The sequence below is a fragment of the Bison bison genome, unplaced genomic scaffold, assembly GCF_000754665.1.
Source record: "Bison bison bison isolate TAMUID 2011002044 unplaced genomic scaffold, Bison_UMD1.0 scf7180017864184, whole genome shotgun sequence".
NCBI lineage: Eukaryota > Metazoa > Chordata > Mammalia > Artiodactyla > Bovidae > Bison > Bison bison.
Genome location: NW_011494756.1, coordinates 3,566,694 through 3,581,562, shown reverse-complemented (window position 1 = coordinate 3,581,562; position 14,869 = coordinate 3,566,694). Strand labels below are relative to the sequence as shown.

Sequence of the window (14,869 nt, the reverse complement as noted above, 5' to 3'; positions counted from 1 at the left end):
CCGCAGATGTACTCCGAGAGGGCGGGTTGCTGTGCCTACAGGGCGGGTTTGTTGGAACCCTTGATAGAACAAGTAGGCTGTGGCTCCTCACGTCACTCCCCGTCCCTGTCATTTTTAAGGTTCCTCAGGTCTCGACTGCGGCGAGTTTGTCAGCCCTACCAGGCAGCCAGCTTTCCTTCCCTAATCGCCAGCGCCGGCCGTTTTCGCCCAAACGTTCGCTTTTGAGCGTTTGCGCTTGGGAGGCGCGGCTAGAGCCGCGGTTTCGTGTGTGCTTCTATTAGGGGCCGTACGGTAGAGATGGCGGCGCTCAGTGAGACTATCCTGTCACTGGATACTACTACTCCCAACCCTCCTCAAAGCCGCCGGAGCAACCCCCTGGTCTTTAATTTACAAGTAGCAGTTTGACTTGCTCTGCTGCATGTCAGGTGGGAGCTTGGAAAGTGTGGAGAAGCCCCGGGGATTAAGCGACCGTAGCTTAAAAAGAAAAAAAGCCAAGCAAATAAACAAAACCCACCCACCCTAACAAACATGAGGCTGCTGGAGAGAATGAGGAAAGAATGGTTCATGATTGGAATAGTACTGGCGATCGCGGGAGCAAAGCTGGAGCCGTCCATAGGGATGAATGGGGGTAAGTGCTCCACCTCTGCATGCTCCGCCGCGGTTCCCACTTCAGAACTAATTTTCGAGTCTTGGACAGGAGAGGGAGACAGGAATTGGGGAGTGTCTGCCTCTCTTAGGGGCACTGACCAGCCCTTGGTGTCTTTTGGCCTTTTAGCTGATTTTTCAATTTGTCAGCCCCAGAGAGGATTTATAACTAGGAAGGAGGCAAGGGAATTTGAACGCAGGTTGCCTTTGCCGCGGACTAAGGATTGAGAATCCTTAGTGTCAAGCAGTGAGGTTACCGAGAATGAAACTTATCCCTCCTGCCTTCAAAGTAGCATCCTATCCCAAGGGACGCTAGGTTGCCTGGAGTTCCTTATCTATCGGAGTGAACACCATTACCTTGTCCATTTTCGACACTCCCCTCCCCCACGTTAAAAAAGGAAAGGCGGGCCGGCGGCGGGGGGAGAAAAAGGGATACTCTTTCCTCTTCCAACTCAGATTTGGTGGCCCACATGTTGGAGAGTGGTGTTTTCCTGCCGTTCTGCCGCTCCACAAACTCCCAAGCCGACTGACACGTTGCACTCACTGCTTCCGTGTACGGCCGGCACAGTTGCTACACTTAGCAGTTTCACAGATACGGGCTGTGTTAGACCCTGTGTGCTGTGTATTTTGGCAAGGAAATGTAGGCGGGCTTAAAAATCACACCCAGATCTCTGAATAGTGGAATCCTTGTCCTGTGTGGATGGGCATTGGTGGAAATGACTGGAAATAGCATTAGCCTTTCCTGTCCCACCACACCTCCTCCCACCCTTAGACAAGCATGTCTCACTTTTCATAAATGTTCATTGAATTTCTTTAGTTCATTGTCTGCTTGACTTCGTTTGGCAGTTTTCATGCTTATTGACAGCATGCTTATTTCATTGCTTATTTCATGCTTATTTACACACCAGCCACACAGGGACAGATAAGGACGGAAGTGAGCACACAATGTTCATGCCAGAGTGAACAGTCAGGAGGCTATTTGAAGTTATTTGTACCTTTTTGTTCAAACATGATGAAAGTGAATGAAATGCTCTCTCAGGGGAACAGCGGTTCCTTCTACCCTCTGCCCTCAATACCTCCATTTAGAGGTAGCTTCAGAAAACATTTAAAAATAATTTTTTGAACAAAGACAGTAGAGATTAAAACTTTTTCTTTTATGTTCTTTCCTTTTCTGTTCAACGTAGTCCACAATGTGGAGGATGTATAGCTGTGAGAGTAAAGCTGTTGGGCTGGTTATCCTGCTGAAGATACCAGTTTCTCCTTTGACATAGTTTCTCTGTGAGCTTTCCGGAAATTTGTGAAGGCTAGTATTCAGGTTCTGTCCAATCAGTTCCCTTGTCCCTGAAGCTTGCTGGGTATGAAGAGTGTTAGAGAGTATCTTTGTGGTGATCTCGGGTGTACGTTTCACTTGCAGAGTCTGTAGCTTACAGTGTTAGGTCTCTGATTTGCTGAGTGTTAAGGTGATGTTACAGGTAATGTATGATCCTCCACGTTGAGACCTGCAGAGACTAGGTTTGGTCAAATTCCTTTTTCTCTTACGTTCCTGGGCTGCTCAGTGGGATGGAGGGTTGTGGACTGCTGAATCATTTTCCCAGGGCTTCCCCCCAGTGACAGGTGTGAGATGCATTCTTGCTTGTTCCCTCAGATTCTACTTAGTGAAGTTTTGGGGGTTATTGTATGTTAGAAATATTGTTTCCCATTTTCACTAGTCCCTATGCCATTAATCTAGAGTTTGTTTAATTATAAAAGAGGAGACTATTAAGAGCTGAGAGGGAACTTTAAATCCTTTTAAGCCAACATGTTTCTTTTACAGCTGAAGGTATTGAGACCTGAGGTCAGGTGACTCACCCTAGGTCAAGTTAGCTAGCTCAGGGGAGAGGAAGGACTGGGAACCGGGACTTCCGTTATATCATACCAGTTGCAACATCCATACATTCTTGGCAATAAATCCATTCTTGGCAATAAATCATTAAAAATGAATAACCATTATAAAGAAAGGCTCTCTGTAATAAAGACGTTTTCCATACTCTGATTTTTATAGCCCAAAAGAAGCTGAGCAGATTCAGCTAATATTAGACAACTGTATACTCATGTTTTTTTTTTTTTTTTGAGAGAGATATCCAAGTGTAAAAGTTACTGTTTCTAAAAAAAAAAAGTTAAATGTTTGGGATTTGTTATACAGACCCTCAGGATAAGTTCTTGTATCAAGTATCTTCAATTGACCTTCCCACCTGTAAATCTTCTTCAATAAAAACAAACTTCCGAATAGTACCAAACAACACTTTGACTCCATTAGTTAAAACAACAAAAATTTAGGACCCAGGAGAGGAATGGTGGCTGAAAGTGTTCTGGCCTCTTGTGCTCTACAGAATGATCTAAAGCATCTCTTTTTGCTTGTCCCTCGTAGTCAGAAGTTTCATTTTTGGGTCTGTACACTGGAATTCATATACAGTTTGAATGCACTCACATTGACTGAGAAATTTTCAGTTGAACAGTTTTCTGTTCTCTTCAGCAGGAAGTTGTGATTGTTTTCAACTTGTTAAGAGGGTCTCCTCATCTTTGCCTGGATCACTACCTTAATGACCTCACTCTGTTTTGAAGTGTAGGACTTCTACACTTAAAGTATCACATCTTTGCTGTGACCTCCCTTTAAAAGCAATCTATATAACCAATGGGTGAGTTATATATGGCTGGAAATTTACAGAGGTGGGAACGCTAAAGTGAGAGAAGTTGAATGACTTTCCACAATGGAAAAAGTGGAACAGATACCAGCGTAGATCATTTAATTCTTACTTTTCCGTTCTTTTTACTCAGTTACATTTCATGTTTAAATATATTAAAAAGTTAAACGTGAAGAGCCAGGAGAGATGTGAATGTGCGATTTTCAGGTGTAGATATTCTGTTGCATTTCAACCCAGGGGCACCCTGAGCTCTACCCATCTTGGAGTTTACCAGAGTTCAACACTGTACTATTCATTCTAGGAAAGAAAGGCTTCTTTGGAAGTATAGAGTAAGCTTCTTATTTCTACTTGCATCTATAACTGAAATTATTGCTATTAATAAGACATACCTTCTAAAAAGGAAATTGCTTCATTTTTCCTTTAAGAAAACATAACCAGAAACATGCTCCTGCATAAACTTAAGAACATTAGCATGAACACCTTAGATGAAGTTTAGGAATGAAATTTACTTGATGATAGTAGGTTTTATGAAATAATAGTTCGTTGCATTCTTAAGCATTCCAAATAATTTTCTATCTCCCCACCCCCATTCTCATATTTATAAAATATGAGTTTGAAGTCCCAAAGTTGCTCTGTTTTTATGGTTAGTTTTTCTTTTGATGTTGCCATCCCATCCCATTTTCACTGATAAACCTCTTTTTTTTTGCTTTCGTTTAAGGAAAAGTTCTAATTTACATTTCTCCTTTGCTCTTTATAGCCATCGCAAGATCTGAACCTGGTTATATTCATGACTTGGAAGATATAATCATGACCTTGGAGAGAGGCCAAATATCATTCCACAGCATAGTTTCAACTCTCACCTCTGTGCAAATATTTATCAGCTTTTAATTTCAGCCCTGCCAGCTTCTAGTTCCTCATTCACACAGTGGACGATCCATTAGCAGCTGTCTCAAAGGGGCTTTAGGTTTCTCCAAATTAGAATTGATTCCTCCTTCCCCTTTAAATGGTACATTGTCAGTGGACCTGGAATAGCCTCACCAGGTTCTTCCATGGATTAGAGTTATTTAGATCTGCATCTAATAAAAAAAACCAGTACACATTGTTTTTAGGATTTAAAACATTCAAAGTGAAGGATCATTCCACTGAATTGTGCCCATTGGTTAATAGTTATGATGTTTGTCTATATATGTGTATGTGTCTGGAGTGTGGGAAGAGTTAGCTTTTTAAAAGATTCAGTTGTTGGCTAACTAAAGTAAGCTTTAGCTGCCCAAAAGAAACATGCAGTCCAAGTCATTTCATGTACTTGCTATGGAGATGCGTCTTTGGATATGTTGCCTAGCTATCGCTTGCAAATATACTGTTAACTCTGTGTATGTGTTTTAGTTACTCAGTCGTGTGACTCTTTGCGACTCCATGGACTGTAGCCCACCAGGCTCCTCTGTCTATGGAATTCTCCAGGCAAGAATACTGGAGTGGGTTGCCATTCCCTTCTCCAGGGATCTTTCTGACCTAGGGATCAAACCTGGATCTCCCACATTGCAGCAGATTCTTTACTGTCTGAGCTACCAGAGAAGCCCATACTGGTAACTCTAACCCATCATATATAGAAAATCAGGGTCACCACTGTGGATAGAAGCACAGTTGAGAAGAATAGATCTCAAAAAACACTTGGGATTGAAGGAAAAGAAAAATGATATGAGTTTTTTTAAAAAGCAAACAAACAGGATATTAAAAATTCCTGGAAGGCATTTACTTCCAAAGTGAACCCGATTCCTGGACTTTCAAATCTGCTCCTGAATCACCTTTCCTCAGCTTTGATGAAATATTATTCCAAAGTGTGAGTGACTGAGACAGATTCACTCACAAGTATGTTGAAAAAAAAAATGTACTTCTTTTTTGAAACTCTTTCACTGCATTGAAGTGTAACACCTCTATACCAGCCCTCTCCCTTTGCTCCTTTTTTCTCAGATCATAGCAAAATGATCTGTGTGAATGCCAGGTATCTAAAATAATGTATCACAGTGTTGAAGGAGATCTTTGTTTCTTTTTTTCACTGATGTACTGCTGCTGCTGCTGCTGCTAAGTCACTTCAGTCGTGTCCAACTTTGTGCGACCCCATAGACGGCAGCCCACCAGGCTCCCCCCGTCCCTGGGATTCTCCAGGCAAGAACACTGGAGTGGGTTGCCATTTCCTTCTCCAATGCATGAAAGTGGAACGTGAAAGTGAAGTCCCTCAGTCGTGTCCGACTCTTCGCAACCCCATGGACTGCAGCCTACCAGGCTCCTCTGTCCATGGGATTTTCCAGGCAAGAGTACTGGAGTGGGGTGCCATTGTCTTCTCTGAAAATGTAGCATTGTAGTAGCATAAAAAAGGTTTGTGGACTGAACTTCCTTGGTGGTCCGGTGGCTAAGACTCCGAGCTCCCAGTGCAGGGAGCCTGGATTCCATTTCTGATCAGGGAACTGAGACCCACGTGCTGCAACTAAGACCTGGGGCAGCCAAACAAATAAATAAATATTTTTGTAAAATGTTGTTGACTGACTGAGTGGTGATTCTTCCTGAGCTTGGGCTTTTTCATTGAGCAGTACCTATAGGAATGGTGGAGAGTGGCAGGCAGCGGAGGAAGCACGATTTTGGTCCTGTTGTTCGGCTCTGCAGGAGTGTATTCATTCCCTAGCGCTGCCACGACCAATTTCCTCAGACTGGGTGGCAAAAACAACAGAATTTTTTTTTTTTTTCCAGAATTCAGACGTCAAAATGTGATCATGGCTGTCTGCCCACCGAATGCTCTAGGGAGGAGCTCTTCCTTGCTTCTCCTGGCTTGTGGTTACCAGATGTCCTTGGTTCCTTGCCTCAGTCTTCACAAAGCCATCTTCCCTCTGTTTGTGACCATATCCAGAGTTGCCTCCACTTACCAGAATACCAGTCACTGGATTACAGCTCCCCCCAATCCAATTAGACCACTTATTAATAACCTGATTACATCTGCAAAGACCCAATTTCCAAATTAGCTTCATAGGTTCTAGTAGACATGCATTTTGGAGGGATACTATTCAACCTCCTGCAAGAGGGCTGTATAAAATGTCAAATATGAGGTGATCTCAGATTTTAAAATGTTGGTCCGTGCTAGGGTTTCTCAACCCTGGCACTATTGATGTTTAAAAAATTTTTTGCTAATATTTATTTGGATTTATTTAATTAGTTTTCAGTATAAGAAATAATGAAGTACAGATACATTTGAACTCCCCTTTTTTTTATTGGAGTATACTTGCTTTGGAATGTTGTGTTAGTTTCTACTGTTATTGACATTTTTGGATATGATAATTCTGATACGTTTGATTTTGGATATGATAATTCATATCATTGGATATGATCATTCTAAAAAATATTCTCCGGGATGTTTAGGAGAATTCCTGGTCTCTACTAGATGTCAGTAATGCACCCTACCCCCTGAGTTATAACAACCCCAAAAAATGTTTCAGAACATTGCCAAACGTCCATGGGTGACAAAATTTCCACAGCTGGAGAACCACTGTTATATAATGGGATAAAATGGCACTTTCTCAGAATTGCAGCGTTGTCCTTTGGTTAGTGAATTAGGTCTTCAAGTCAATTGTGTCTGCTGTTGTTTGTTGTGTAGTCGCTATGTCACGACCAGCTCTTTTGCAACCCCGTGGACTGTAGCCTGCCGGGCTCCTCTATCCATGGGATTTCCAGGTAGGAATACTGGAGTCAGTTGCCATTTCCTTCTCCAGGGTATCTTCTTGACCTAAGGATCGAACTTGTGTCTCCTGCTTTGGCAGCTGGATTCTTTACCACTGAGCCACCAGGGAAGCCCCCGATTGTGTATAAGCTACATCAATCAATCAATAAATATTAGGGTCGTCCCTGTTATACCCATAGTATTAGCACGTCTAGGGTGGTGCCACTTTGTCTCTAGAGAAGATTTTCCAGAGGTGAAAGATCAGCCCTATCTGGTTCACCACAGTATTCCTGGGGCCTGGCAAAATTTAATCTTAGCAATCTTAACAATATATTGTTAAGTACTCTGCTACTCGGGCTTCCCAGGTGGCTGAGACAGTAAAGAATCCGCCTGCAGTGCAGGAGACCTGGGTTCGATCCCTGGGTTGGGAAGATCCCCTGAAGGAGGGCATGGCAACTCACTCCAGTATTCTTGCCTGGAGAATCCCATGGACAGAGGAGCCTGGCGGGGCTAGAGTCCATGAGGTTGCAAAGAGTCAGACATAACTGAGCATCTAAGCGCACACACACACACTCTGCTACTCTATATGCATTATCTTATTCATATAGTAAGTGCTCAATAAATACTTGTGCTCTGAGTGCACGCGGGCAGAACTGAACGTGCATGAATATAAGGTTTGATCTCTGATATCCTAGGAGAAATAAGATAATATTTGCTAAAAAGAAGGGGACTTCTTCCACTGATTTTCTTCTTTTGGTGGTGCTGGTGGGGGAGAATTTTGATTGTTATATAAGCACAGATACTGTGGCAGATAAAATCAGAATTAATGTAGAAGGATGCTGCCTGTCTGCTCTCCTGTGTGAGAGCAGTGTTTATTTTCATTCTTCTGGTCTGAGGATTCTGTGCTGAACTGGACGGCCGTGGTCCTTGCCCTCCGGAAAATCCTGTCCAGAGTTAGGCTGCCTCACAGTGAACACTCAGCTCTGTCAGCTCATTAGTACAGTAGAGGCAACACCAAGATTTAAAGTCCCGTTTGTTCTCCTCCAATGGATTCTTCTTTCGTGTCAAGTAAATGCCTGTCGGAAATGCTAATCTAACAGTGACTCATTTCTCTCTCTTTAGGACCACTGAAGCCAGAAATAACTGTCTCCTACATTGCTGTCGCAACAATATTCTTTAACAGCGGACTATCATTAAATACAGAGGTACTGTTACCTATGGGGGCACATGAAAAGCAGGGAGAAAAATTTAATTTGCGCTTACTGCTTTGAAATTTCAGTTTCCTTTTGTAAAGCCATGTGTATTTACAGTCTGAAGGCTTCCCTGTCACAGAGAGTGACTTGCACCTCTGCAAAGGACTTGAGTTTTGTACCTAGTAACTGCGTATCATAGATACTATACTATAGTTAGACAGCGGCATGGAGACCAAAGGAAGGTGTGGTTAGAGTGGTTATGTTTTTAATACAGTGAACTGAAACATCTACTTCCTGTCTTTCTCAGATTGTGTTGGTCACTGTAGTGGCCCCTGCTGGGGCACTCTGGAGCCACTGATGTTTAGTTAGGTTTCCATAACTTGTGGATCTTCTTTAGCTTCTAGGACTTGTGTTGCTCAAGTGCTGCTGCTTATAGTTTTAAACTAATTTTTGTGTGTTTTTTTTTTAAGTATATTCTTTGTTGGCATATCTATTACCTATTAATATGGCATATCTATTACATATTAATATATAAACGTATTAATGAGTGTTTTAACTGAAATGCAGGAATTTTTCACATTAAACCACCATCTATCATGAACACACACAGGTAATTTTATTTACTGATCTAGCTATCCCTGAATATGAGATTCTTTTAGAATTAAACAAATCGAGATATTTTAACATCCGAGAGAGGAATGAGTAGAATTTATGATTCTCCTTTGAATTGTAATAAAAGAAGAAAAGAAGAAAATACCCATTTACCTTTCAAGAAATTATGTTGAGCTTGTAAAGTTGTCATTCTAAGATATGCTTATTCATATGTAATATGTAGGTAGGGACTCTTACTATGTCAGGATTTGGGGCATTTTTGGAAATAGGTTTAAAATTCTGTTTCCACATTACATCTTGCTTGTATTTATTTTAATTTTCTTTTAAGTGTGCTTTGAATAAAAACTGTATTTAGTTACCTTCACTTTTGACCATCCTAGTAGCAACTTGGAAAAAGCATGCTCTGACTAAATTTATGTATTCTGTAGTTGTCAAGTTGGTATAAATCTTACCAATGGGGCATTTTTGATATAGAAGGGACCCCTGTGTAATGTCTGAGAAATTTTGTCTCAAGAATTTGAAATATTGTCACTAATTACTTGCTCTTTTGAAACTGACTTAGAATGAGATTTCCTAAATAGGTTACATTCTGGTTTTTGTAAGTTATGTTGACGTGAGAGGACTATGGTTGGTGCTTGGGGGGGCGGGCACAGGCTTTCTCTGTCAACACCTGAGTTCTACATTTGGTTCTCAAATGTGGGATCCAGTGATACAGAAAGATAGTTGCCACTCCTGTGGTACTGGATGGCTCTTCCCTGGAGGTCTTCCTGCTGGCCTTGGCTGATGCTCTTTGTGGAACAGGTGCCTCACCCAAGCCCTGTGCTTGAGACATTGCTCTAACTGCATCCCCTGCTGGCTGCTTAATGTCTGCAGCTGTTCTCTGTTGTGAAGTTGCCAAGTCGATTCCAACTCTTTGTAACCCTGTGGACTGCGTCCCTCCAGGCTCCTCTGTCTATGGGATTTCCCAGGCAAGAATACTGGAGTGGGTTGCCATTTCCTTCTCCAACAGTTTTTCTTTATGCCTTGGGAAATCTGGCAAGATTTGATTCTCTCACTCCTTTAGTTTCTTGCTTAACGCTATACTGTCAAGCAGCCAACTCTGTGGGATGCAGGAGTTGAAGAAGGAAGAATGTCATACTTACCAGCATTTTCTAAGGACCAAATTCTTCTGTAAGCACCTAGGAAACCTTCATCCAGCCAATTTGGCTCTGATGATGAAATGCCTGGATCCTGTGTTTTATCATGGTATCTAAGCAGCCATCAAAGCCACTTCCTCCATTAAGGGCCCTTTTCAAACTAATACAATATTAAGTCATTTTCAAGATCCATTTAACTTAAGATGCCCTAGATTGCATCATTATGTAGTGTTAAACCATCACTAGGCCTTGCTAATTTCCCAAGCAAGTGAACAGTTGTAAGTTAGGAGGTAGCAGTCTGATCTTCATGGTACTTGTGTTTTAGTTAATAATCAAATTAATATCAGCCGGGGCTACTATTTTTTTTATCCTACTAGGTCCTGGAATAGTGCATTTTTGCACATAGGAGACAGCAAATTATTATTAACTTGAGTCTATTTGCAAGCATTTACATTGGTCCCACTCAAGTTTGATTTATCTTGAACATTTCATGTAGTATTACTTATATGTTGAGGTAATGATGTGTATTCTAAAATTTGTTTTGTTCATTTATTACAATTATAAAGGACTGTGTATTAATACTTCATGCTAAAAAGATTTAATGCTAAATCTTGTTTTATAACTCTTGGTTTCTAGTTTGTGAAATACCTGTTGAAATGGTTTCTGAACTTTCTTTTGTAGTGTTATGAAATATGGTCACATTTGAAATATATTTTATATTTAGTTAGCTTCAGACCTGCAGTTTCAGAGGATTAGTCACTGAAGAGATTGTAACGGGACCAATCTCACTTAAACAGGTACCCAGACGTGCTTATGACCACAGGTCCTGCAGCCTTGTAAACTTGTGCTTGGCCTGGGAGAGGAGCAAAGATGAACAGGAAGCTCAGAGCCTGAGAAGGGTCCCCAGTAGACTAAAATGTTTAGGTTTCCTTATTTTCCTAAACAGATCATTTTTTCAAAAATCCTATTAGCTTAGAAGTAACTATAGCAAATTCTAAACTTGAGGCTACTGCTGCATGTATCCAGCCCAGAGCTATGAGGCTGCTTCTCAAAGCAAATCCAGTAAAGGTCAAATAAGGGTTAGCAGGGAAATTGGTATGTAATGAAAATATTTCCAAATCCCAGTCTGAGCCTCTGATTTTTAAGCAATTCTTGATGCTGTCAGTGAGGCCCCGGTATGTGGAGTATCTCTTTAAGTTTATTTTAATGGAATTCGACCTGTATTACATGTGAGTAAACAAAATGTCATGCGAAATCAACTTTTCAATTATTCATGATGGTGTTTATTTAAGTATGTGGCCCTAAATTCTATACGGATACGTTTGGAGTAATACTCTTTTGAATTTTGTAGTGTTTACTTGCTTTTTCTTTTCCACTGCTACCTTATTTTAGCTTTAAGATTGTATGAAGAAGATACAAAAAATATAGAACATTGGGTTTTTGTGACAGTCTTGGGATCTTTCTTGGAAACATTTCATGTCTGTTAACTCCATGTTGTTAAGAAGACCTTGATGACCCAACACAGCAGCCCCTTGTGATTCATTTTGCTGGCTTCTTTACCGTTCCATTAGTCTGACACAGTGTCACTTGTTTCTAATCCTCATTTATCAGGTCAGCTTGTATTTTTTTAACTACATTTTTTATAACTTTTTTCATGATTCCAAAAGTAGTATTTCCCCATGTAGAAAGATTAGAAAGAATAAAAATAACTGCTCTTAACGTTGTGTGAATTTTAGTCCTTTTTTCCTAGACATATTTTTTATATCAGTTCATTTCAGCTGCTCAGTCATGTCTGACTCTTTGTGACCTCATACACTGCAGCACGCCAGCCTTCCCTGTTCATCACCAACTCCTGGAGTTTGCTCAAACTCATGTCCACTGAGTCAGTGATGCCATCCAACCATCTCATCCTCTGTCGTCCCCTTCTTCTCCCGCCTTCAATCTTTCCCAGCATCAGGGTCTTTTCAAATGAGTCAGTTCTTCACATCAGGTGGCCAAAGTATTGGAGCTTCAGCTTCAGCACCAGTCCTTCCAATGAATATTCAGGACTGATTTCCTCTAGGATGGACTGGGTGGATCTCCTTGCAGTCCAAGGGACTCTCAAGAGTCTTCTCCAACACCACAGTTCAAAAGCATCAATTCTTCAGTGCTCAGCTTTCTTTATAGTCCAACTCTCACATCCATACATGTCTACTGGAAAAACCAAAGCTTTGACTAGATGGACCTTTGTTGGCAAAGTAATGTCTCTGTTTTTTAATATGCTGTCTAGGTTGGTCATAGCTTTTCTTCCAAGGAGCAAGCATCTTTTAATTTCAAGGGTGCAGTGACCATCTGCAGTGATTTTGGAGCCCCAAAACATAAAGTCTATCACTGGTTCCATTGGTTCCCTATCTATTTGCCATGAAATCATGGGACCAGATGCCATGATCTTAGTTTTCTGAATGTTGAGAATTTTTTATTACTTTACAATATTATGGTGGTTTTTGCAATACATTCACATGAATCAGCCATCCCCATCCTGACCCTCCCTCCCAACTCCCTCCCCATCCCATCCCTCAGGGTCATCCCAGTGCACTGAATGTTGAGCTTTAAGCCAACTTTTTCTTTCACTCTCCTCTTTCACTTTCATTAAGAGGCTCTTTAGTTCTTCTTCACTTTCTTCCATAAGGATGGTGTCATCTACATATCTGAGGTTATTGATGTTTCTCCCGGCAATCTTGATTCCAGCGTTTCTCATGATGTACTCTGCAAATAAGTTATATAAGCAGGGTGACAATGTATAGCCTTGACACACTCCTTTCCTGATTTGGAACCACTCTGTTGTTCCATGTCCAGTTCTAAGTGTTTCTTCTTGACCTGCATACAGATTTCTCAGGAGGTAGGTAAGGTGGTCTGGTATGCCCATCTCTTTAAGAATGTTCCACAGTTTGTTGTGATCCACACAGTCAAAGGCTTTGGCGTAGGCAATGAAGCAGAAGTAGATGTTTTTCTGGAACTCTCTTGCTTTTTTTTTGATCCAGTGGATGTTGGCAATTTGATCTCTGGTTCCTCTGCCTTTTTTAATACAGCTGGAACATCTGGAATTTCATGGTCCAAGTACTGTTGAAGCCTGGCTTGGAGAATTTTGAGCATTACTTTGCTAGTGTGTGAGATGAGTACAATTTTGTGGTAATTTGCACATTCTTTGGCATTGCCTTTCTCTGGGATTGGAATGAAAACTGACCTTTTCCAGTCCTGTGGCCACTGCTGAGTTTTCCAAATTTGCTGGCATATTGAGTGTAGCACTTTCACAGCATTGTCTTTTAGGATTTGAAATAGCTCAACAGGAATTCCATCACCTCCACTAGCTTTGTTCACAGTGATGCTTCCTAAGGCCCACTTGACTTCGCATTCCAGGATGTCTGGCTCTAGGTGAGTGATCACACCATTGTGGTTATCTGGGTCATGAAGGTCTTTTTTGTACAGTTCTTCTGTGTATTCTTGCCACCTCTTCTTAAAATCTTCTGCTTCTGTTAGGTCCATACCATTTCTGTCCTTTATTGTGCCCATCTTTGCATGAAATCTCCCCTTGGTATCTCTAATTTTCTTGAAGAGATCTCTAGTCTTTCCCATCCTATTGTTTTTCTCTCTTTCTTTGCATTGATCACTGAGGAAGGCTTTCTTATTTCTCCGTGCTATTCTTTGGAACTTTGTTTTGTATGTAGAGACTTTTAAAAATAAAGAATTTTTAAAAATTGTATATATATTATATATATGTATACATATTTTTGCATAAATATGCACATACATACACAATATACAATTTTATTTTTCTATGTTATATTGTATAATGGTAATTTTTCATGTAATTTAATATTTTACTTTTTCTTTATATTTAAAAATAAGATAATTTGTATTTTATTCACTTTTATGAACATAAATCAAAAGATATAAGTGTATTTATGTTGAGAAGTATTCTTTTCACCCCTCTACTAAATACTCAGTTCTCTTCTCTGGAGGAAACCAATGTGAACAGTTTCTGTATCTCTTTCCAGAGATACTCTATGTAAAATGAACATATGTGTACCCCCCCACCCCTGCTGTCAAACTGTGATATTTTATATTGTTTGCCACCTTACCTTATTTTACTCAAAACACATGTCTTGGGGATTGTTTCATATCAGCACATAAAAAACTCCTTGTTTCTTTTTGAATGTTGAAAAATACTATATTTTAAGAATATGTCTTGACATATTTCCTCATCTTCTGTTGATAGACATTTGTATAACTTATGACATTTTGCTATCATAAACATTCTGCAAAGGCTAATTTAAAAATATGTTATTTTCTACATTTGATAATACATGTGTAGGATTAATTCCTTGAAGTAGAATTTCTGGGTCAGACGACTTGTGAAAGTTTGAATTATGAGAGATAGTCCAGGTACCTAGAAAGGAGGCAGGTGCTGACTGAAGTAATGAGTTGCCAGGTTTGGTCTCCTTAAGTTGAGCCAATGACATGCCTGTTGGTTAAGTAGGAAGAGATTCGCGAACTCCTACATCCTGGTCTACACATTTTTGTTTGTTTGTTTGCTTTTTCTAAAATGTTTTAGACTTTATTTTTTTAAATTTATTTATTTATTTTAATTGAAGGCTACTTTACAATATTGTAGTGGTTTTTGCCATATGTTGACATCAATCAGCCATGAGTGTACATGTGTTCCCCATCCTGAACCCCCCTCCCACCTCCCTCCCCATCCCATCCCTCAGGGTCATCCCAGCGCACCAGCCCTGAGTGCCCTGTATCATGCATTGAACCTGGACTGGCGATCTATTTCACATATGATAATATACATGTTTCAATGCCATTCTCCCATATCATCCCACCCTCACCCTCTCCCACAGACTCCAAAAGACTGTT

General features: G+C 40.6%; 1 protein-coding gene across 5 annotated transcripts in view; it reads left to right on the top strand.

Moving 5' to 3' along the window:
- The first annotated feature begins 285 nt into the window (after positions 1–285).
- Positions 286–14,869, top strand: part of SLC10A7 (solute carrier family 10, member 7) — a 323,647-nt gene continuing 309,063 nt past the window's right edge. For 4 of the 5 annotated variants that reach the window (XM_010843684.1, XM_010843683.1, XM_010843682.1 and 1 more), the window contains exons 1-2: positions 286–628; positions 8,152–8,234. In XM_010843684.1, the coding sequence (XP_010841986.1) occupies positions 529–628; positions 8,152–8,234 (183 nt within the window). In that variant the 5' untranslated portion in view covers positions 286–528. Of the gene's footprint in view, positions 629–8,150; positions 8,235–14,869 lie in introns of those variants that run through there. The other variant, XM_010843685.1, reaches the window with a different exon arrangement.